The 24,512-nt window shown below is 41.8% G+C and overlaps 1 protein-coding gene across 3 annotated transcripts in view; it reads left to right on the forward strand.

The window, feature by feature from the left end:
* Nucleotides 1-24,512, forward strand: part of TNPO1 (transportin 1) — an 88,466-nt gene that overhangs the window by 40,346 nt on the left and 23,608 nt on the right. For all 3 annotated transcript variants that reach the window (XM_074933103.1, XM_074933101.1, XM_074933102.1), the window contains 6 exons: nucleotides 9,965-10,114; nucleotides 15,653-15,759; nucleotides 17,230-17,363; nucleotides 19,702-19,783; nucleotides 20,503-20,625; nucleotides 23,884-24,002. In XM_074933103.1, coding sequence (XP_074789204.1) covers nucleotides 9,965-10,114; nucleotides 15,653-15,759; nucleotides 17,230-17,363; nucleotides 19,702-19,783; nucleotides 20,503-20,625; nucleotides 23,884-24,002 — 715 coding nt within the window. The remainder of the gene's footprint in view (nucleotides 1-9,964; nucleotides 10,115-15,652; nucleotides 15,760-17,229; nucleotides 17,364-19,701; nucleotides 19,784-20,502; nucleotides 20,626-23,883; nucleotides 24,003-24,512) is intronic.

A 24,512-nucleotide genomic window follows, 5' to 3' on the forward strand; every position in this document is an offset into this window, starting at 1 on the left:
GTGTCAGATTGTTTTCCATGACTCACGAGTCAATTGAGCACTGATTAATTTCAGACTAACCACTACATTTCACGGTCATTTATGTATTCAGATTCACTGAGCATTTTGAAACATTGTTAGTCCTGCTTCTGATATGATAGTAAAACATACCAGTTTAAGCCAAAAGTGTTATATTTCAGGTTACTTAAAAGTTCAGGATAAAAAAAAAAAAAAAAAAAGTAGGATCTTTTTCTGCTAGGAAGCTCATTAAGGGGTCTCTGTATTGTATTCTTATTCATTAGGACAGAAAAAATTATTCCTCTTCTGCTTCCCATATGACACTGCTCTGGTGGGATCATTATTTTTGGTTTAGCTCTTTTGAGATACTCAGTCTCTCATTAATGGATTAGAAATCTTCATGCACAACAGTGACTCCCCCACTCTCAGACCCGACAGGCTGGAAGCAGGCACAAACCGTGAGGCTGAAATAAGAAGAGATTTAATACAACAGTGTGATAAATAACAATCTGAAGAACAACAGTAGCAATAATAACAACAACGAACAGTAATAACAGTAAACAAGACAAAAGATACACAGAGAAATTCCGCAGTGGTTACAGACAGGCCATTCGGTGTGCTTCCCACGACCAAAGCCACAAAGGAAAGCTTCCTGCACTGTCTCCTGACCTGACCTCAGCATGGTATGAATAACCCAGCTGGAGATCCCTTCCCCCTCTCTCCTGGGGAAACTTAACCCTATCCTAGCTGAACCAGGACATAATCCACCCCTTTATTCTATACCATCTGTGGCATGTCCAGCTGCCATTTAGCAGTTAACAATAACAAAATAACAATTTACACAGGCACAGCATAATTCATGGCATGTTCTCACCCAGAATCAAGTCCCCCTGTGGTACACATCAGACCTCTCCATTGTCCTGCATCACCCACCAGGTACACCCAGGTCCTTGAGCAAAAGCAGTCCCGTGGATGGGTTTGCCTTTGCCTTTGCCTGGCGCAGGACTAAACCAGACCATTTTTCCCAATACATTCCTCATGCGCACCACAGGGACTTTATCCCCATCTACAGCACGTGGAGGTTTTGACTGAGCCGGGCCAGCTCGACGGGCAGATCCTCTTGTGTTGACTAGCCAGGTGGCCTTTGCTAGATGCATGTCCCAGTCTTTGAAGGTCCCACCTCCCAGTGCTTTCAGTGTGGTTTTTAACAGTCCATTGTAGCGCTCGATCTTCCCAGAGGCTGGTGCGTGGTAGGGGATATGGCAGACCCACTCGATGCCGTGTTCTTCTGCCCAGGCATTTATGAGGTTGTTTCGGAAGTGGGTCCCGTTGTCTGACTCAGTTCTCTCTGGGGTGCCGTGTCACCACAGGACTTGGGTTTCAAGGCCCAGGATGGTGTTCCGGGTGGTGGCGTGGGGCGCTGGGTAAGCTTCCAGCCATCCTGTGGTTACTTCCACCATTGTGAGCACGTGGCGCTTCCTGTGGCGGGTCTGTGGCAGTGTGATGTAGTCGATCTGCCAGGCCTCTCCATATCTGTATTTCAGCCATCACTCTCCATTTCGCTGGGGCTTCACCCGCTTGGCATGTTTGATTGCAGCACACGTCTCACATCCGTGGATGACCTCTGCAATGGTGTCAATGGTGAGGTCCACCCCTCGATCTCAAGCCCACCTGTATGTTGCATCTCTACCTTGCTGGCCGGAGGTCTCGTGGGCCCACCGGGCTATGAACAGTTCACCTTTGCGCTGCCAGTCCAAGTCCACCCGAGCCACTCTGATCTTAGCAGCTTGTTCTGCCTGCTGGTTGTGTCGATGTTCATCAGTGGCCTGACTCTTGGGTACATGGGCATCCACATGGCACACCTTCACAACGAGGTTTTCCACACGGGCTGCAATGTCCTGCCATACTTCAGCAGCCCAGACGGTTTTACCCTTACATTGCCAGTTGTTCTGCTTCCATTGCTGCAGCCATTTCCACAGGGTATTCGCCACTGCCCACGAGTCGGTGTAGAGGTAGAGCCTTGGCCACTTTTCCCGCTCAGCAATATCCAAAGCAAGCTGGATGGCTTTCACCTCTGTGAACTGGCTCGATTCATCCTGTCCCTCAGCAGCTTCAGTGACCCGTCGTGTGGGACTCCACACAGCAGCCTTCCACCGTCGATGTTTTCCCACAATGCGACAAGACCCATCAGTGAACAGGGCATATCGCTTCTCCTCATCCGGCAGCTCGTTATATGGTGGGGCCTCCTTAGCACGTGTCACATCCTGTTCTGGTGACATCCCGGAATCTTTGCTCTCTGGCCAGTTCGTAATCATCTCTAGTATCCCTGGGCGGCTGGGGTTCCCTATTCGAGCCCGTTGTGTTATCAACACAACCCATTTACTCCATGTGGCATCGGTTGCATGATGTGTGGAGGAGGCCTTTCCTTTGAACATCCACCCCAGCACCGGCAGTCGGGGTGCCAGGAGGAGCTGTGTTTCAGTGCCGACCACTTCTGAGGCAGCCCGAACTCCTTCCTACGCTGCCAGTATCTCCTTCTCAGTTGGTGTGTAATTACCTTCAGAGCCTTTGTATCCCCGGCTCCAAAAGCCTGGAGGTCGGCCTCGGGTTTCCCCAGGTGCTCTCTGCCAGAGGCTCCAGGTAGGGCCGTTCTCCCTGGCTGTGGTGTAGAGCATCTTCTTAACCTCCTGCCCTTCCCGGACTGGCCCCAGGGCTCCTGCTTGGGCACTCTCCCGCTTAATTTGTTCAAAGGATTGTTGTTGCTCAGGGCCCCATTCAAAATCGTTCTTCTTACGGGTTACGTGGTAGAGAGGGCTCCCAGTCAGGCTGTAGTTGGGGATGTGCATCCTCCAGAACCCCACAGCGCCCAGGAAAGACTGAGTCTCCTTTTTAGAGGTTGGTGGGGCCATGGCTGTTATCTTGTTTATCACCTCCATTGGGATGTGGCGACGCACATCTTGCCATTTTATCCCTAGGAACTGAATTTCTCTTGCAGGCCCCTTAACTTTCTTTTGCTTAATGTCAAAGCTGGCCTTCAGGAGGATTTCAATTATCTTCTTCTCTTTCTCAAAGACTTCCTCGGCTGTGTTCCCCCATACAATGATGTCATCAATGTGCTGCAGGTGTTCTGGAGCCCCACCTTTCTCCAGTGCAGTATGGACCAGTCCATGGCAAATGGTGGAGCTGTGGTTCCACCCCTGGGGCAATCGATTCCAGGTGTACTGGATGCCTCTCCAAGTGAAGGCAAACTGTGGCCTGCACTCTGGCGCTATCGGAATGGAGAAGAACGCGTTAGCAGTGTCAATCGTGGCGTACCACTTGGCTGCCTTCGACTCCAGTTCATACTGGAGCTCCAGCATGTCCGGCACTGCAGCACTCATTGCTGGCGTAACTCCATTCAGGCCACGGTAGTCCACAGTCAGCCTCCATTCGCCATTAGGCTTTCTCACTGGCCATATAGGGCTGTTGAAGGGTGAGTGAGTTTTGCTGATCACCTTCTGGCTTTCTAGTTGACAGATCAGCTGATGGATGGGACCAGGGAATCTCGGTTGGTGCGGTACTGCCGCCGGTGCACCGTCCTGGTAGCAATCGGCACTCGCTGCTCCTCAACCTTAAGCCGCCCCACCACTGAGGATCCTCTGAGAGGCCGGGTGAGGTGGACAACTGTTCAACCTCCTCCAGGGCGCCTACACCAAAAGCCCACTGGTACCCTTTTGGGTCTCTGAAGTACCCTCTCCTGAGATAGTCTATGCCCAGGGTGCACGGGGCATCTGGGCCAGTCACAATGGGGTGCTTGTGCCAGTCCTTCCCAGTCAGGCTCGCTTCAGCTTCCAGTAGGGTCAGCTGTTGGGATCCCCCTGTCACTCCGGAGATGCAGATGGATTCAACCCCACTGTAGCTCGATGGCATCAGGGTGCACTGTGCGCCAGTGTCCACCAAAGCCTTATCCTCTTGTGGGTCTGATGTGCCAGGCCATCGGATCCACACTGTCCAGTAAATCCCATTATCCCTTTCCTCTACCTGGCTGGAGGCAGGGCCCCTCTAATCCTGCTCATCATCACTCACTTCTTGTAAGAATGATTTACTGGTCCCCTCCAGAGGGTCAGACATAACGTTGGCCATTCTGTTCTGTCTGGGGGATTTCTGACTGGACACTGGAGCTGCGCTTTTCTTGGAGGACTCCCCTTTTGTGATGGTCTTCCCTTTCAGCTGCTCTACTCGTGCAGCTAGGGCAGCAGTGGGCTGCCCATCCCACCTCCTCATGTTTTCTCCATGGTCACGGAGGAAAAACCACAGGGTGCCTCGTGGTGTGTACCTTCTGCTGCCTTTCCCTTGGGTGGGGAAACGTTTACTTCTAATGGCTGAGACATCGGCCCATGCAGGTGGAATGTAGGACATGTCCTCTTCCACTTTCTGGACCCTCTGAGACAGTTCCTCCACAGCTGAAACCAGGGAATGTTGAGATGAAGGGAGATTTCCCTCATATTGCCGGAGCTTGCCAACCACTCCATCCACTGTTAGAGTGTGGGTGTCTGTCCACCAGGACACTATTGCCAATGCTTTCGAGTGTGCTTCTGGTGCGCTCTGCAGGAACTTTCGCCAGGTGTGTGCAAGGGGCCTGATCTGGGTCCATGGGTGACTGCTCATCATTCAGATCACCACAGATCATCTCAAACACAGCCAGTTCCCTGAGGTTCTGGATGCCTTTCTCAATGCTGGTCCATTGGCTTAGCTGACATAGGATATCATCCTTGTAGGGGTGCCTCTCCCTTACACTGAGCAGGAGTCGCCTCCAAAGGCTGAGGGTTTGAGTCTGTTTCCCTATTTCCCTATCAATGCCAGCATCCTTGGCCAAAGATCCCAGCTGCTTGGCCTCTCTCCCCTCCATCTCAAAAGCACTGGCTCCATTCTCCCAGCATCGGAGCAGCCAGGTGCAAATCTGCTCGCCTCCCAGGCGGCCGAAATCTCTCCGCATATCTCACAACTCAGTCGGGGATAGAGATCAGATGATCACCTCTGGCCCTTCCTCCTGTTCCTGTGATGGGCCTGGCTCATCCCCATCCCCCACTTTGCGAACTGTCTTTCTGGTATATTTGGTTTTCTGTATCGGGGCGACTGATACCGGCACTGGCTGGCTCTGGCTCAGCTGCTGTGCTGGTGGAGGCGACTGAGACTGGTTCTGCCTGTTCCCCCGGCCCAGCTGCTGTACCAGTAAGTTCACTCTCAGATCCTGCAGCCCTTTCTCCCCCTTGAGGGCAGTGGGTGGTATTAAGAGGACACGGTAGGCATGGGCAAGTCCCCAACACATTGCAGCGATTTGTGTCTCCTGGGTTTTGCCCGCTTGGTAACACACCCTTTCTAAGCACTCCATCAGCTTACCAGGGCTCTGCATTTGTTCAGGAGTGAAATTCCAGAGCATTGGAGGTGCCCACCGACTCAGGCCTTTGCCCATCTTTTCCCACACCCCTTGCCACTCACTGTTATCTGACCTCGGGGCAGGTTTCCGGGCACTGCTATTGTTAGAGAAGTGCCGCATGGCCAAAACCAAAATCAGGCAGGCATTCAGAAAGCATTGTGCCACAATCGCACTGGCCTGCAGGCTCCAAGGATAATTGAAACTCTGAAAAAACGAGAGGATCTCTTCCCCTGGCTCACCCATAGAGGGGGTGAGACCCCTAACAAGAGCCCAGGCAGCAAACAGGTACCGGCCCACCCCCACACACAGTGATACAAACACATTATAAGCAGTCAGGAACCAGTATGACAAAACAATTCCCTTTATACATTTTCCACCGATAACAAACACCAGCACTGGGATCATACACTGGATATAAGGATTAATCCAGCCCCACCACGCAAGCAAGTGGGCCAGCATTGCAAACATTTTCTTATCAAACAAATACAGACAGAAAAGTTGCACCTAACAGATTACTCTAACACAGGCTGATCAGGGTCTGTCCCTTTTTGGACCTTATTTCAATCCTCTTGTGCCCCACATTGGTGCACCAAAAAGGCTGTGGTGGTTTAAGCCCTGCCGGGACCGGAGACCACGTTGCTGTTGTCCCTCCCCCACCCTCAGACCAGACAGGCTAGAAGCAGGCACAAACCTTGGGGCTTTAAATAAGAAGAGATTTAATACAACAGTGTGATAAATAACAATCTGAACAACAACAGTAGCAATAAGAGCAACAACGAACAGTAATAACAGTAAACAAGACAAAAGATACACAGAGAAATACTGCAGTAGATACAGGCAGGCCATTCTACGTGCTTCACGCGACCAAAGCCACAAAGGAAAAAGTTCCCATGCTCCCTCGCTGGACCTGACTTCAGCATGGTATGAATAACCTGCCTGGAGATCCCTTCTCCTTCTCTGCTGGGGAAACTTAACCCTATCCTAGCTGAACCAGGACAAAGTCTTAACAGCTTTAAGAGTGAAATCAGCAGGGCAGTTTTGCTTTAGAAAAAGTTTCACCCTGACATTTAAAGTTACCAGTCACAGTCTGTGAGTGCTACTACCCTCATCCCAGTTGCTTAGTTCTTTTAGTAAAGTAGGGAGTTATGCTCTAAGGAAGAGAGGGTGAAAAGGCATGGTGAAACAAATGCTCACCTGGACTTGCAGGTGAGCTAAAAAACGTAGGTTTTTTCACATATGCACCTTATGTTATTCAAACCCTCATTAGAGGAAAGACAGCTGTTTGAGCACACATTATAGTGCTTAAAAACAAGCACTGTAGTAGCCGTAAAGTGATTGAAATATGTGTAATGTGGGTATGCATCCATTTGCTCTGTCTGTAAATCATTGAAATCTGGATCTAGTATTAGTCTTTCAACAGAATTGATTTACTGAGAACTGAATGATGATTATGTGATATGACTTTATTATCAAGTGAGGCAATGTGAGAGGGGGATCTTCCACTGATGAAATGATTTGGCACCAAAGATGATACTAAATGCCAGAGGTTTGCTTCACTTCTTTTTCTTGTACTACATGTTCTTGTTAACTCTCTGTGCTTCCAGCTTGCCTGAGATAGGAGGTAAGTCTGTGATCTTTTTTCATGGCTGCAGCATATGGCTGGCAGAATTTCCCACAGAATCTATGAAGACTAAAGGGTGTCTTATTCAGTTCTTAGGCCATCTGCCTGTAATCTTGGTGTTACAGCAAGAACTCCATCTAGACCTATATTACTGTCTTTTGACAATGTAGCTGTGAAGTTGCTGAACACCCTGGATTCCATAAATATCCTTGTGCAGTCATACCATAAAATCTTTTTCTCAAATTAAGATTTTGATTATGGTGTGGGGTTTTTTGTGTTTTTTTTTTTAATGTCTGCATATCATAGAATCATCATATTATAGGATGGTTTGGGTTGGAAGGGACCTTAAAGATCATCTAGTTCCAACCCCCCTGCCATGGGCAGGGACATCTTCCTCTAGACCAGGTTGCTCAAAGACCTGTCCAACCTGGCCTTGAACACTGCCAGGGAGGGGGCAGCCACAGCTTCTCTGTAGAGTGTCTTCCAGTCTCACTACCGTCACAGTAAATAATTTCTTCCTTATATCTCATCTAAATCTACTCTCTTTCATTTTAAAACTGTTATCTCTCATCCTATCACTACACTCACCATCTTTCCTGTAGCCCCCTTTAAGTACTGGAAGGCTGCTATAAGGTCTCTCTGGAGCCTTCTCTTCTCCAGGCTGAACAACCCCAACTCTCACAGTCTGACCTCACAGGGGAGGTGTTCCAGCCCCTTGGTCATCTTTGTGGCCCCCCCTGGACCCACTCAAACAGGTCTGTGTCCTTCTTATGTTGGAGCCCCCAGAGCTGAACACAGTACTGCAGGTGGGGTCTCACGAGAGTGAAGCAGAGGGGGAGAATCACCTCCCTGTACCTGCTGCCACACTTCTCTTGATGCAGCCCAGGACACAGTTGGCTTTCTGGGCTGTGAGCGCACATTGTTGGCTCACAGTCAGTTTTCCATCCACTAATACCCCCAAGTCCTTCTCTGCAGGGCTACTCTCAATGCACTCATCGTTGCCTAGCCTGTGTTTGTGCTTGGGATTGCCCTGACCCACGTGCAGGACCTGGCACTTGGCATTGTTGAACTTCATGATGTTTGCACAGACCCACCTCTCAAGCCTGTCCAGGTCCCTCTGTGTGGCACATCCCTTCCCTCCAGCATAGCGACTGCACCGCACAGGTTGGTGTCATCAGCAAACTTGCTGAGGGTGCACTCAATGGCACTGTCCATGTCATCGCATTGTGGGTGTTCTGAAAGGCTTGGTGTTGTGATGCAGTAACTTTTGTCTGAAAATGCTTTCTATTTGAAAGTTGTGTTTCTTAATTTTGCTTATCCTTATTTCTGTTGGGATGTTAATATTTTTAAAGGCCTGTGTCCTGGTTTTGACTGGGATAGAGTTAATTTTCTTCCCAGTAGCTGGTACAGTGCTGTGTTTTGGATTCAGTGTGAGAATAATGTTGGTAACACACTGATCTTTTAGGTGTTGCTAAGTAGTACTTACCCTAATTTAAGGATTTTTCAGTTTCCCATGCTCTGCCAGCGAGGAGGTGCACAAGAAACTGTGAGGGAGCGTGGCCAGGACAGGTGACCCGAACTATCCAGAGGGATATTCCATACCATAGGATGTCACGCTCAGTACATAAACTGGGGGGAGTTGGCTGGGGGGGAATTGCTGTTGCAGCATCAGTCAGCGGGTGGTGGGCAACTGCATTGTGTATCACTTGTCTTTTCCTGGGTTTTATTTCTCTATCATATTGCTTTTCATTACTATTATTATTTTATGCTTAACCTGTTCTTACCTCTACCTATGAGTTTTACTGTGTTTTCAGCTTCTCTTCCCCATCCTACTAGGAGGGGGAAGGAGTGAGTGAGCAGCTATATGTTACTTAGTTGCTGGCTGGGGTTAAGCCATGACATCTTGGAATAGATCAATGTATAAACTGATTTTGACTGAGAGGAACTTCAAACATCCTTATTTCTTGTCCAAATAAGGGCTTCATACAAAAAATCTCAAACAGCTGGCTAAAATGCTAATTAAAATTTCTGTGGTGATTAGGGTTGCTGTAAACTTAAATTTCTTTACTATAAACTAATCCTTTCTATGCAGAACATCCAGATCTCACTTTCAGCCTATTTCAGAAGTAATACCAAGTTACTTGTGCCCTTCATTGAAGAAACAAATGTGAGTCTGCTGCAATGTAAATGAAAAAACTAGGCTGTTCTTTTTCTGTTCCTCCTCTTGTCCCGGTAATTTAGAGAAATTTGTGGACAAGAAGAGCTCAGTGAAGAAAACTCTTAACTGTTGCCTAAACTTAAATTCTTTTTGAGTTCAGATCAGTTTTGGTAGCTTTTTTTCTTATGGGTCACACTTGTATAATACGTAACTGTTAACGTTGTTTAACGACTCTTTTTACTTCTTCCTGTATTTAATAGATCAATAGAACAGCTGGTATCTGAAGGGATTACATTACCATATTTTGTAGAAAAATTGAACACTGCATTTCTGTGGGAGTAGGTGGTAGAAGATTTACTGCATAGTCCCTACATAATTTCTGTATTTTAGTATGGTGAAAGCAGGTTTGCCATCAGTTTCTTAGAGTATCAGTGTTGCAGCAAGCCAGTCAGTATAATCAGAATGTCTGAATGACCAGTTTCTTTCATTAGTCTCCTATATCCTGTGACTTCAGATCTATTCCTTGCCTATATCTCCATACAAATTCTATATTTCAAGAGAAAGTTTTGTAATACTGATATTCTAATTTTTAATAAAGAGAAATAGTGAACTCTGAATCTGAAAACGTTTACTATGTGAATTGATGGGTGTAGCTGGAGGAAGAGATAAGGAAATCAAGTTAAATATCTCTATATAAGCTTTGCCCTTGCTGCATTGTTCTGGAAATCTGGAAAGCTTCTTGAAGGTTGACTGTAATTATTTTCTGTTGCAGATGAACCAACACGTTCCTTGAGTGGTCTCATCTTGAAGAACAATGTAAAAGCACATTTTCACAACTTTCCCAGTGGGGTAACTGACTTCATAAAAAGTGAATGTCTGAACAACATTGGTGATTCCTCCCCCTTAATTAGAGCTACTGTAGGTAAGTTTGCTCTTATTGCTGTCTTCTACATACTGAAAAAGTTTACTGATACATGAGAGCTGCACTAGTGGCATAAAGAGTTATTAAACTTCTAAAACTGCTTTTGGTAATTGTCACAACTCAAAATGTTTTAATGCTGATATTTATCTTTAGTGTGAATATACTGAAGTCATACTTTTCTTCCTGTTCTCTTAGAACTGATTTAGCAATTCAGTTCATATCTCTTGAAATTTAACTGAACATAAGCTTATTTGAAACCACTAAAATTGAGCGTGCTGCCAGTTTTATACCTAAAACCAGGAACAAGGTAAAGGTCTGACTTCAGAATTATTTCAGTACTCTGCTTGCATGTTAGCTGTGTTTCCTTGTGTTTCCTGTGTCCTGCCCCCCATATGCACAGACATCCACATCCCTTCAGGGAATCATCATACTATGCATAACACACTTACATAATGAGCTTCTGGTTTTAAATACCTTCTGTCAGAAAACAGTAAATAAAATGTGGTGTGCAGAACATCATAGAATCACAGAATGGTTTGGGTTGGAAGGGACCTTAAAAAAACTTCTCATTGAATTAGATGATCTTTATTACATGAATTTCTGATTTTATAGATACTTTAGTACATCTCTTCCATAAAATATGCATATTTGCATTATTTTTACCTATTTCTAGGTAAATTCCTTTTCTGTCTGTTCTTAGAATATGATTTCCTCCAGCTACTGCAATCATTGTACTAGTTTTCTTTGTCCACTCAAAAAAATAGAAAAAAATAAATACATTTTTGAGTACAGTAGAGAAAATGGGTGTGTGGGTGTCAGTTCAGAAGGAAGTTCAGCTTGTATCAGCTGACTCCTCTTATAAAATAACCTGCCAGTTACTGCTTCTTTAGAATCCTTTGCTTTTTCTATAGGATTCTTTCTCCAGACATCTGGGTTATAGACCATGAACTAGAGAAAAATGCTTATCTTGGCTTTTTTCTCCTGTCTTATTACTTGTGATGCTGCTTTGCTATGAATTTTATTAATCTTCCCTTTTCTTGATGAGAGTAGAAGCAAGTCTTTGAGCAGCAGGTATTTTTGTGGTTTCAGGTTGTAGAAGAGTTACGCTTGCTTCTTTGTTCATAGGAGTTGTCAGTGGAGTATAGTGGAGTTGACTGAAGAATATATTCTAGCACCCTTTGGATTGCTGTTTTAGGGTTATTTGGTGACGATGATTTGGGGTGGGGTTTTTTTGGGGGGTTGACGGAGTTGTTAGTTTTTAAGCACTTACTCTTTCTCTTCTCCTAGTACTCAGTTACTGTTCAGCTTTAAGTGATACTTGCAGGGATTATTCAAGAATGTATATGAATTCTGAAGATGAGTAGCAACTGATGAAATGCATACTTGCATAGAAGTTGGTGTTTAGCACATGCTTTGCACCCTGCCCTTTGAAGTAGTTAAAAACTGGATCCTTGTAGCCTTCTCTCTTAATAGTGAAGTTGGTCCAGTACCCACTGGTCTTATGGTATTAGCTAGGGGTAAATATATTTCTACCTACCTAGGCTGCCTTGTTAGCGTATGAGTTGGCACATGCTAGTTTGAGCTGCTCTTTGAGATACTTACGGTTTTTGCAGTTCAAGGACTATCAATTTCATTTGCGAATTGCAAATAGAATCTCTGGAATTCTGAGAGGAAGATGAGCAAGTACATCAGTATAGCATCAGAGAAGATGTAATGCAGCATTCCCTCTCCTTTGTGGTCACTAGCATCTAGTGCTGACCAGACAAAAGCTGATACCTTTTGGCCAAGATGGAGGCAAGCTGATTAATCCCATTCTCAGAAGACACTTCATTGAGAAAAATGAGCATGGCAATAGAGTTGATTTTAGAACTGTGACTTGAGACCAAATAGTAACTACATGCTGTTACATCCTTACTTACCTCTTCCCTATTGCAATCCCCAAATGGGTAAGAGTGTGGAACTTTGCTGTGTGGTACAGGTTTTAAAACCCCATGTGCTAATGTTGAAATATGGATTCAAATTCAAAAAAGATTGCTGCATGTGTTGAGGACACACAAAACTTACCAGGAAGTGTATGCATCTTTTTAGGAAGTGTCTGTTCTTAAAACTTTCTGGAGATTCTAGTCTGAGCAGGACCTTAGTGTAACTACTGCTTAAAAGGAAGCAATGGAAATAGTTTGAGTGTTTAATAGCAGTGACAGGACTGGAGAGTTTCACTGCAGAAGGAAAGTGAAAGCTGATTGCACTGTGAGGGGGAATTTTATTAGGAAGTTCAGCTTTTTAGAATTAAGGAGTTCAGAAATCAACTTCAAGAGCTACTGAGGCAAAATACCACCCCAAAAACCCCAACCTTCCCCCTGTCCTGTTATTAGCATGTAAGTACTGAAGCATAGCTGCTTTTTCTTTGTTTAATTATTTTATTGTAGGACTGATGCTGTAAACTGGGCTTGCATTTAATTGAAAAAGTGACATAAAAGATGCTGTCATGCAGTTCCACTTATGTTTTTAACAATTTCTGACATCCCTCTGGAGTTTGTTCTCTTGTATGTTTACTGCTCAATTAGCCTAGCTGCTATATTTATTAGATATCATATTTGTCAAATGAAATATGAACAGATTCTGTAAAACTGTTTTGACATTCATTGCAAATCAAGACCATCTTTAGACTTTTCAATTTCAGATTTCTAACCTTGTAGCTGAGGTTGGAAGGAAGGGCCTGTTTTAACTGTCAGCTCTAGCCCAAACCTGTGAAAAAGCTGCAAGCTACTACATTGACTATTTCTTTACTTTGATTATTCTTCTGATGTCCATCTTTTGGTGTCTGAAGTCTTGTAGGGAAAGCCACAAAGCCTAATTTCTGGTGTCTTCTGTTCCCTGCTGGCCTAATAAAGCCTCAGGTGGGTGGTAGAAATTTCACAATTGAAAGAAGATGAAGTTCATTAGAAGCTCATGAAGATTCCTTTTAACATGAACATAAGTGCCTAAAACTTCATTTTATGAGGCTGTTTTCTCATTGTTCTTAAAACCTTCTGGAAAGCTTCAGACGCTATAGCTGTTGCCTCTTGTCCTGGTTTCAGCTGGATGGTTAATTTTGCTTCTTAGTAGCTAGAATAGTGCTGTGCTTTAGATTCAGTATGGGATTTGGTATGAGAAGAATGTTGATAATACATTGATGTTTTCAGTTGTTGCTAAGAAATCCAGGGTTCTCCAGCTGCCCATGTCCTGCCTGTGCACAGGTGCACAAGAAGCTGGGAGGGGGCACAGCCAGAGCAATGGACCCAAACTGACCAGTGTAATATTCCATATCATGTCATGTCATGCTTTGTATATAGAGCAGGATCAGACAGGAAGGATGGAGTTCTCTCTTGCTTCTTGGGATTGTAGTTTTGAGATCTTGCGTTTTTTGGGATCTCTAGCCGGGAACAGGCTGGATATCAGTCAGCAGGTGGTGAGCAATTGCATTGTGCGTTACAAGTTTGTACTTTCTATTATTGTTATTATTGTTTTATTTTATTTCAGTTGTTAAACTATTTTTATCTCAACCTACAAGTTACTTTTACTCTTCCATTCACTCACCCATTCCCCAGGCAGGGGAGGGTGAGTGAGCAGCTGTGTGGTGTTCGGCTGCGGACTGGGTCTAAACCACAACACCTCTCAAGTTGTTGATAGTCTCTTTGTTTTGGAATTTATTTTTTTTTTTAATCCTCACCAAAGTGTCTCTTTATCATTTCCCGAACACCACCATAATGTTAAATGGCTTCTCTGCAGACCTGTACAGAATGTCTGTAATAACATGTATAGTCTGAACTGCATATGTCTCTCTTGCAAGGGGCGGTGGACTCAGGTCACTTCTTGGCTAGAAGAATTTCCTGGAAGTATTTCCTCTAGGTTATCCTGTTGCTGTCTGGGATAAGCCTTTTGGAAGAACACTTAAAGTGGTTTTCACATAGTCTTTCCTTCAGCTGTGAAAGCTTACACATATTACAAGTATAGCCAGACTGTGTGTCATCTGAAACCACTCCTAGGACATTGAAAAGATCTTTAACCAACTCTTCTCCAAAACTAACTACCCCTTTGAAATTTAATTTCTGTATAACTTCTGTCACATGCTAGTCCAGAAGAGTTCCAGAAATTTTGTTCTTATGTTTGTTTCGGAACCCATGTTAAGTCTACATACAAGCCTGTTTCAGGTATAAATTAGGGATTATACAATTTTGCAATTTAAGTACTTTGACTAGGAGGCAAGAAAATTTGTTTAGTTTGCTCCTTTTGTGAAGTTCAATTTGATTAAAAAAAAAGGGGGGGGGGGGATAATTAAGATCCAGCAACAGTAAAATAAGTATTTTCTATTCATGCATCTGATATTCTTTGCAGGACCATAATATTCAGGAGAAATGCAGTCTTTAAGACTCCATAGATCTCCATAGGCTTTTGGGAATCTTTTCTGTTCAGTTGCAGTTCTGAACACAACTGGATGCAGACTAATTCTGGAGCCGTAAAATTGTGGTTTACCTCTGTCTTAATTTTTGCCCACTTTGTGGCTTCTCCAGCCTGTTGCATCAAAGGAAGCATCATGCAAAATATCTGTTAGTTATTGTGTGTGTTGTTCAAAATGTCCTTTGCTCTGTAATGTTGTCCTGTATTGTGATGTATTTAACAAATTTTAGCATTTTATTCCAAAGAAAAATTATAGTGATTAGCTCAATGAAAAACCTTTGGAGAGCTTTTTTTCATCACTTGTCACTTGGGAGATGACTTGTAGTAGTATCTTCTGTGTTCATAGTCATTAGAAATAACTGTAGCATAATGGATTATGCTACTGCTTCATTTTGTCATCAAGCAAAATGGACTTACACAAAGTCAGACCTAGTTTATAAGGGGCCTTCCCTGTTCCTGTCACTAATTAGTTTTTCCTGGGATTTCAGTATGTGCTGGAAACAGAATTAGTGACTCTTTCAGCTGACCTATCTGTTTGCTGGATTTCAGTCATCCAACCCCTAGATGACCTGCCATAGTGTGTAAGCTCTTAGTAGGTATCTTGGCCTTAGAATGTGTCCTTAATGTTTTGTGTAAACACAGTAAAGTTGTGAACACGTAATTTACCACTGGCTTGTAAGTTTATTGATTGGCAGATTCTCACATTCATGCTTTTCACAGAGTCATTCAGGCTTGGGATCATGAAGTGCAACCATCAGCCAGACTCTACAAAGTTCTCCCCTACACCATATCCCCCAGCATCTCATCTAAACGACCCTTAAAGACATCCAGGGATGGTGACTCCACCACCTCCCTGGGCAGCCTTTTCCACTCTCTGACCACTCTTTCTGTGAAACTTTTTTTCCTAATGTCCAACCCTTTACATTTCAAAGCCTTTTAAATACCATTTGTAATTAAATGTACTTCCTCTTTTTATGCTTGCTAGTTCTTAATAAAACAAGAAATTTCTTAACTCCTTAGATCTTTGAGGGGAGAAAAATTGGTATGAAATATGTGAAGGTATGTGAGGTCTCATTTTCTTCATCCCTCTGATTCCTTTAGGCATTCTGATAACAACCATTGCGTCAAAAGGAGAATTACAGAATTGGCCTGAACTCTTACCAAAGCTTTGCAGCCTGTTGGATTCTGAAGATTACAATACCTGTGAGGTAAGGAGACTTACAGAAAATAGAAGACTATCACCTGAATTTGATTATTTTCACCTCTCTTCATAGACGCTATGTTTATATATAGTATTGTGTGTGTATATACATGTACGTATGTTCTTGTTGGAACATTGGCTCAAATTTGCTACTTTTTCTTCTACCTGTGCTGCGTGTTCTTACTGTTCGTGCAAATACATTTGTTCTCTTTACATAAAAGTAGAGTAAGACTGCAGATGAATAGTTGTAGCATCTCAGCTGCTGGTTACCTCTCTGTGCCTATCTTTCAGACATCATCACCATCATAAAGTTGACCCTGAATTTTCTCTTACTTAAAAATAGTGTTCATTCTTCTTGTAACTTAATCTGGAAAAGCAATCTGTTGTTGCTATATCATGGTGAAATGAACAGTTCTGTTTAGTGTGTATGAAGTAAAATAAATACCAATTTAATGGTTTTAAGCTATGAGGAGAAAAAAGCCTTGTCAAATTAAAAAAATGAAAATCTGTGATCACACGATTTTAATTGATACTGTCTCCATGAAAGTGTGAGAAGCATTTTATATAAAATAATCCTCTGAGATAATATAATGGTCCAAGATGCCAAGCGGTTATGTAGTGGTTTTGTGCTGCTTGCTAGAAAAAAAGCACTTGAAAATGAAACTTAAATTGACCATCATATCCAGAGTTCTCTCTTGCCCAATAACAAATCATGAAAGGAAATACAATTATATATGTAATTAAATTGGATATTTGTGCACCTTGACATTTACTTCTGTCCTGGTTCAGCTAGGATAGGGTTAAGTTTCCCCAGCGGGGAGGGGGAAGGGATCTCCAGCCGGGTTACATGGTCCGGGCTTGGGAGTGTGGGAACTTTTTCCTTTGTGGCTTTGATGGCCGGGAGCATGTGAGCGAGCTGTCTGTTTCCATTGCGGTATTTCTCTGTATATCTTTTGTCTTGTTTACTGTTATTACTGCTTACTGTTGTTACCATTGCTACTGTTGTTGTTCAGATTGTTTATCACACTTGTATTAAATTTCTTCTTATTTTAACCCGGGGTTTGTGCCTCACTTCCAGCCTGACTGGCCAAGGGTGGGGGAGGGGCAATGCCAATGTGGTCTCCGGTCCTGGCAGGGCTTAAACCACCACAGTTTCTCAAATAAGAACTAGCTTTCATGCGTTTTTTAAAATATGATTGAATAGTTGAGCACTGAATGCTAAAATTAAAATTACCACTTAGCCATTACTGACTCACCCAGCTGGAGATCTTACAGATGCCGGTATAAAGTGCTTAAATAAAAAGCCTTTAAGGATGTTTCAGTTTAACTCCATATTTAGTTAGATGCATTTACTGTGTTAACTAGCTACATTTACTGTGTTGTGCTGAAATGAGCTATTCTGTACAAAACCTGAAACTTTGCTTTCTTCAGAATGTGGAAGAAGTGTTTGTTTTTTTGTTTTTTTTTAAAAAAACAGGGCGCTTTTGGTGCTCTTCAGAAGATATGTGAAGATTCTGCTGAAATTTTAGATAGTGATGTATTGGACCGACCACTCAATATTATGATACCTAAGTTCTTGCAGTTCTTCAAGCACAGCAGTCCAAAAATAAGGTAGGCTTAGGCGTTGTAATACAGTTGCCTGTTAAAATTTTATTTACATGAGCAGCAAAGTTGCTAGTTTGTAGATCTGTTTAAAACATGCATAGTTCTGTTTAAATGATCCTTCAGAGATCCACAGAGATTCCGTGCATCAGTAATTTCCATATTTATTTGCTAAGTTAATACAACAATCTCACCTCTTTATACGTCTTCCAAATGTACAAATCAGCCTATGATCTTGAAAATCAAACTGTTAAAGTTTCTGCATATTGCGAAAAATTCAGTGCTGTGGTTAGAACTTAATATTCTTATGAGAGAGAACAATTTTGCTTTCATTTTATAATGATTTCAGCAATAGGAGAGTCAAGATTCTTACGCTGACAGTAGTTTGAGTTCTCGCAAAAAAATTTTCTGCTTTAACTTCACTAAAGCTATTTATCGTTCAGCAGAATCAAATTAAATGGGTTCATCATCTTTTCACTGTAAAACTTATTAATATCTCCAAAGCAACAGAAGTATAGAATAGAAGAAAAATCCTAGAATTTAATTGTTATGGCTGATATTCATTACAAAGAACAATAGCTTTTACCCTGAAATGAGTCAGCAGTGTGGCCCTCCCACAAAGAAGGCTAATGGTATCCTGTGCTGGAGGGTTGCTAGCTGGTTAAGGAGGGTGATCCTTCCCCTCATATTCCAGGTGAGGCCACACCTGGAGTAGTGTGTCCACTTCTGACCTGTACATTGCAATAGGGACATGAACATACTGGAGAGAGGTCAGCAAAGGGCCATGAAGATGATGAAGAGACTAGAGCATCTCTCTTATGAGGAAAGGCTGAGAGAGCTGGGGTTGGGGGGAGCTCATCAGTGTATATAAACACCTGAAGGGAGTTAAAAAGACATGGCCAGGCTTTTTCCAGTGGTGCCCAGTGACAGAACCAGAGGCAGTGGATGCAAACTGAAACACAGGAGGTTCCCTTTGAACATCAGTAAATACTTTTTTCACTGTGAGAGTGACCAAGCACTGGCACGGTTTGCCCAGAGAGGTGATAGAGATCCTTGGAGATAATTAAAAGCCATCCAGACATGGTCCTTGGCAACTGGCTCTAGGTGACCCTGATTGAGCAGAGGGCTTGGACCAGATGATCTACAGAGGTCCCTTTCAACCTCAACCATACTGTGATTCTGTGAAATGTGTTTTTTAACTCCTGTTTGAAAATTATATTGAAAGATTGTACAACTTGGAGTTGGCAATTCTTTATTGCCAACAGTAGTTGATGATGAAAACTGAGAGTATAACTCGGAAAATGTGATGATAGGATTCAAGTGAGACTTAAAGAGTCATCTAGAATAGATGCGTACGAACAAAAATATGGAACAAAGCATGAACTTCTTTTGGAAAGGTGAGGAAACCCATGCTTTTTTACTTATACAGTCTTTCAGTTTTTTCCTGTGCTGCAATATTTGTGGCTTTGAGACTGTTAAACCAGTTTCAGGTTTAAAGCAGGCCACTTGCTTACCTGCAGCCTCGTTTCAGTACAAGTGTTGAAGTATGAAAACTATTAGTGGTGTCAGTAAAATACTTATATTTAAATTTGTCAAGAGACAGCTTTTGAACTACATTTTTATGAGACAGTCTTCCAAGAAATGTCTGAACAGAATAGAAGTTTGGAGTTACATTAGTAAAAATACTTTAGTGGATCTTGAAAGGCTTTCACAGGTAGTTTTGCCTTGTGCCTTTACTTACAGAATTTTGATTTTTGGATCTCTGAGAATGAAAAAGGCCTGTAAGTAATGGTTTAGCATGAAATGGAATAGAAGAAACAGTGCTTCATTTTTTAGCATGTTTCTACCACAAATGTTTCAGGATGTATCCTACTACAAGTGTGTGTTTGTCCTAAGCCATAGCTATACTGTTGACACATATTGGTCTCTAAATACTAAAAACACTGTAAAGGCAATTGTATACTTAACAATGAAGAAGAGTGTGCTAAAATATCACCATGCTTACTTGTGTGGAATTGTTAGTATCAGAGAAGGTCAATAATTATAATCTACTCAAAGAATATCCTTACATACTCTTCAGAACAAATGTGCCAGGTGTAGTCATCCTACTCTGGTTTTTATTCACTGAATAATTTTATTTTTAAATACTTACTAGATAGAGTATAAGGTGATACTTAAAATGTGGTTTAGTAATTTTGCTTGGCAATACTTAGATGTGCAGGTTTGTTCCCTCTTGCTTCTAGATGTTTGGACAATGTTAGTTGCTTTGTAATGTTTATGCCTATGTACAGTTTAGAAAATGTTTTTAACTCATGAAAAATGTGTATTTTAACTGTTCCATGTGTAGGTCTCATGCTGTTGCATGTGTCAATCAATTTATCATCAGCAGAACTCAAGCTCTTATGTTGCACATAGATTCTTTTATTGAGGTGAGTGTGTATTCTTGGTTGGGGGGATTAAGTCAAATTATGTATCTGATTTATCAAGAGTTTTGAATTATGTTTTACAACCACCTCTACCCCCAAACTTCCCATTTCTGGTTGCCTGTTCTTAGTTTCAGTCCAGCTGGATTGAAGTTCATTCTTTATGCTTGTGCTCAGAGTTGATTAGTCTAAGCACTCTCCAAGCCCAGAAAATAATACTTTGAAAGATGCTTCCCCTTCATAAGTAGTGGAAACTCCTGTTGCATAAAGGTGTAAAAGTAATGGCAGCAGTCTGTCACTTACCTGTGGTGGAAAGTGCAGTACAAGTATCACCATGTCACTAAAGCCATCTGGGTGTCTCTGTATACTGCTACTGAACATGGATTAGAAGGGTGGCATTGCGGGTTATCTGCAGTATTTGATTTGCTGCTGTTACGTACTGGTGGAGTTTTCTGGCTTCAAAATTTCATTTACGTGTAGGAGAAAATACCCAGGAAATACTGTTCTTGTGCCAGTGTTTTGGTTATGTGTACCATATACAGTGAGAGTCTAAAGATCTAATTTACTAAACATACATCTTTAAGAAATAAAATGGTGTTCCAAGGTGTGGGATAGGAGGGTACAGAAATATATATTTGCATACTTTAGTTTGCCAGTAATGTCAACTTAAATACACGCTGTCCTAGATGAACTGAGTCTTTTCAACGGGGACTATTTTCCAACAGAATCTCTTTGCACTGGCTGGTGATGAGGAGCCTGAAGTACGCAAAAATGTTTGCCGTGCTCTGGTTATGTTGCTGGAAGTTCGGATGGATCGCCTCCTTCCTCATATGATTAGTATAGTTGAGGTGAGTAATTTCCCAGGTTGCATGCTGAAAAACCTGTCTGCAGTTGCAGAAATAATAACAGATAAAAAGGATTCATCAGAACAAGTTGATTAATTACCCTTGCACTTGCCTATTCTTCATTTTCATTCAAGACTGAAATTGCAAAACTTTCCTCTTAGCTATTTGTCAGCTTGACATTGTGTTTGACAGGCAGTGCATATGGCAGTTTTTTATTCTTCATTAAGTTAATTGATCCTGAAGTGAAACAGCCAGGCATTGCTTGACCCCAAGTGAGAAGATCATGTTAAAAATTTAGTGCTAGTCCTCATACTGCTACACTTTACATATAGAAGCTGTTACTTTTTTTCAGATGTGTTGACCATAAAAAGGATAAAGCATGTTCTTTTATATAGCTGAGATGCTCTTTGAACAACATGGCCTCCCACTGAATTTAGTTGTAGAGGTTAATGTCATTCAATAGTTCCATTACCATTCTATATCAGTACAGACTTGTCTACCTGAGAACCAATAAGCTCTGGTTTTTTTGTCTGCTTAACTGTTTGAGCTGTGAGTAATTTCCACATTTCTGGGATATATTGGCAGTTTCTAGGTAGCATTTACATACACTACTTGCCAGACTGGAAATAAAACGAAGATCATGATGTTTCTCCTGCAGATTTCATGTGGACAGCTGGGTCCACATAACCCAGTGTCAAATTCCACAAGGACTGTGTACAGACAAGACAAAGAAGGTGTTGAGGTTTTTTTGCTCCTGTACACAGGCATTAGAGATGCATAAAACTGAGATGACCCTTGACAGCCTTGGCCTGCTGACTAATCTTCCTCTGTGTTGTCTGGGATTCTGTGATACCCGTGTTGGCAGACATGCTCTCATACAACATAGGACAAACAAGGATTGCTGGTGTTTGGTTGGTTGAGAGATTTTTTTTAAAATTTTTTTTTTTTGAGACAGAATAAAGCTTTGGAGATGATATTGTCAAGAAGTGATAACTTCTCTGGCTCTTTATCCTCGTAAAATCAGTTAGGAACTTCTGGACTTCATAGATAGAAATTATATCACCTACCACAAAAAGATCTGAGATTGTATTCTGATTGTTTCTAGTATTTTGCTGTTGGGAAAACTGCTAGGCTTCCTTTCTACAAAAAGCAGTAGTAGCTGACCTTCTATTCTGTAACAGAAAGTTGAGGTGCTTCTTTTTTTCCTGTTTTTGGACTCCTGTGTAGTGTTGCTGACTTCCCCAGTTCTGTATACATCCTGGTATGTGCAAATGTAATATCCCAAAACTGACTGTTCAGCGTTCTAATGAGACATGTTTTGCACCTTTGAGGCTTTAATGCCTCCAAGCTGAATGCTGCTGCTGATGGTTGCTCTAGGGGAAGAAAATATTAAAGACGAGAAACTTTTATCTACATTATGTTCTTTATGCTCATGAAGAAACACTTCTAAAGTAAAGAATATTAATGATACGCTAGTGATTCTAAGAAGGTCTTGCTGAACATAATGCTTCTGAAGCAGACAAGTTTAAACTCTGTTGCCAAATCTCTGGAGTAAAGGAATGGCTGGGTGTGAATTTCATGGGGTTTTTTGAGCATACGCTTCCAGGTGACCAGAAGCAGATGGTTTTTCTATTTTTTTTGTCTGAGAACTTGATAACAGCACGTGTCAAGACTAGACTGACCTAACATTTCACTTGTACGCTCATGGAGCATATTTATCCAAACACATGGCTCCTAAGATCTTTCTCAGTAGAAATCCTGACTTTCACATCCTGTTGCTTTCTTCAGATAGACATGTCTGTTACTGCTCAAAGGATATGTTGTTCTCAGTACTCTGTGTATCCCTTTTCTTGATGGTTGACGTAACAAGACTAACACAACATTGTATACCTTACAGAATACACAAAACTGTACTGAATAATCTTCCTATGCTATTTTGTAATCTGTTGTGACAGAGCAACTATATGCATTGCCTAAAGTCAGTAAGAACTTTATAGCTTATCATTAAAAGTACTTATTAAAATTTAGCATGATAGTATTTTTTTAAAAGCCTTTAAATACTCTTCCCACGTTTTGCTTTGTTACTAGGCTCAGTGTTATTGCTATGATTATCAGGCTGTGTATATGGCTATCTTACACCACCTTTTCAATCTACTGTTACCTGTCTTCATAGATCATACAGTATAGTATGTATAATAGATACTTAAAGAGGAAATGACAGTGTGAGGGGCATCTTCAGTCATTATACTTCTTGTCATTCTGTTTTTGTCTTCAACTTTTCTGAGCTGCAATCTGTTGACAACTTGGAATAGAGACGTATTTCTGTTACTGTGAGTTCTTAATCACATTAGCGAACCTTTAGGAAAAGATTAAGATCTAGTCTAATTCTGTAGGAAGGGGTGCTGCTCATGGCAAGTCTTGCATCCCTGAAATACATAAGGATGATAAAGGTCCCCCCATTCTGTTTATAATTTTGAGAATAAAATGGTATTCTGAAGCAACTGAAGAGGGATTTTTTTTTCTCTAAATTCATGTATGAGGAAAGGTAGCTGCATGGACTTCTATGAGGTTTTCTAAAACAAATGGAAGAACGAACTGTTTCAGAAATAAGGGCTGGCATGCAAGAATGCAGAAATTACTATTTTGGAAGTTGCAGGAGTCTTCCCTAAATTGTTTTGACAGTTGTGTCTAAAACTGATGTAGCAGTAGTCTACTTGGACTTTCTCTTTATTCAGGTGTTTGATTATTTTTGGTTGAAGGATAATTAAATTTTAATAGCAAGCTTAAAAATTGGGTACTGAATCTCTGAATTACCATTCATGCTAGAAAAATGTGAAGGTTTTTTTTTTCCATTACTGGTTCTACGTAATTACATCCTGTCACATAGTCAAGATTTGGAAGGGAAGCTATTCCATTTTATTAAGGTTATAGTTGTACCTTTTTGCTCAAAAGTGCAAAGGGGGAGTAAAAAATAAATTTAAAACAATCTGTTCAGAGGAAACTGTCATTTGTTATCTTGGATCTCTGCAGTTTCTTGGTAATAATGTTCTCACTTAAACAATGAAGAAATTTAGAACCTTAATCATTAAGCACTAAGTAGTCTCTTAGCTTATTCTCAGGATAGCCTTAAGTAGTCTCATGCCTGTTTTGTTCCATGGTAGCATAGTCTGGTTTTGTGAACGCACTTTGCAATGTTGGTAGCATCTTCTGGACACTTAAAACTTCTATCTTATACAATTAATTTATTTTTATATTGTGTAGTACATGCTTCAGAGGACCCAGGACCAAGATGAAAATGTGGCTTTGGAGGCTTGTGAGTTTTGGCTGACTTTGGCTGAACAGCCAATTTGTAAAGATGTATTATGTCGTCATCTTACTAAGTAAGTATTAAAAATTACAACTCCTGTTTATTTTGAAATAGTCATCTTTAAACTTCAGCTGACTTTATATGATTGTTCTTACAGAGACTGTATGTAGCTTGCAGTGTGCTTAGAATAATTTTCCTGTAGCTAGTTCTTGTGCAGAGTAAAAATGGCTGTAGCACAGAATTCACTGAAAAGACTTCTGAGGTTTTCACACCCAGTGACCTTCAGAAGCAACCTAAACGGTCACCATGATGCTTTACCTTAAGCTGAACAGGCTGTTAAGCTTCACATAAATGAATATGTGCTAATGTGCTCTTAAGATCAAACACTCGACATGATGTTACCTGTAATATCTGGTGTATCATGAACATGTTGTCTTGACTGTTGGTTATATAGGCATCTCTGTGCAATGATTCTGTGTGCAGAGTCATGCAGGGTTCCCTGTTTTATAAACAACATAGCAAAGCAGTATGACATCACTTGGATTCAGGAATCTATTTTATATCAATTGCCATTGCAATTTAA

The sequence above is a fragment of the Athene noctua genome, chromosome Z (genome assembly GCF_965140245.1).
Source record: "Athene noctua chromosome Z, bAthNoc1.hap1.1, whole genome shotgun sequence".
NCBI lineage: Eukaryota > Metazoa > Chordata > Aves > Strigiformes > Strigidae > Athene > Athene noctua.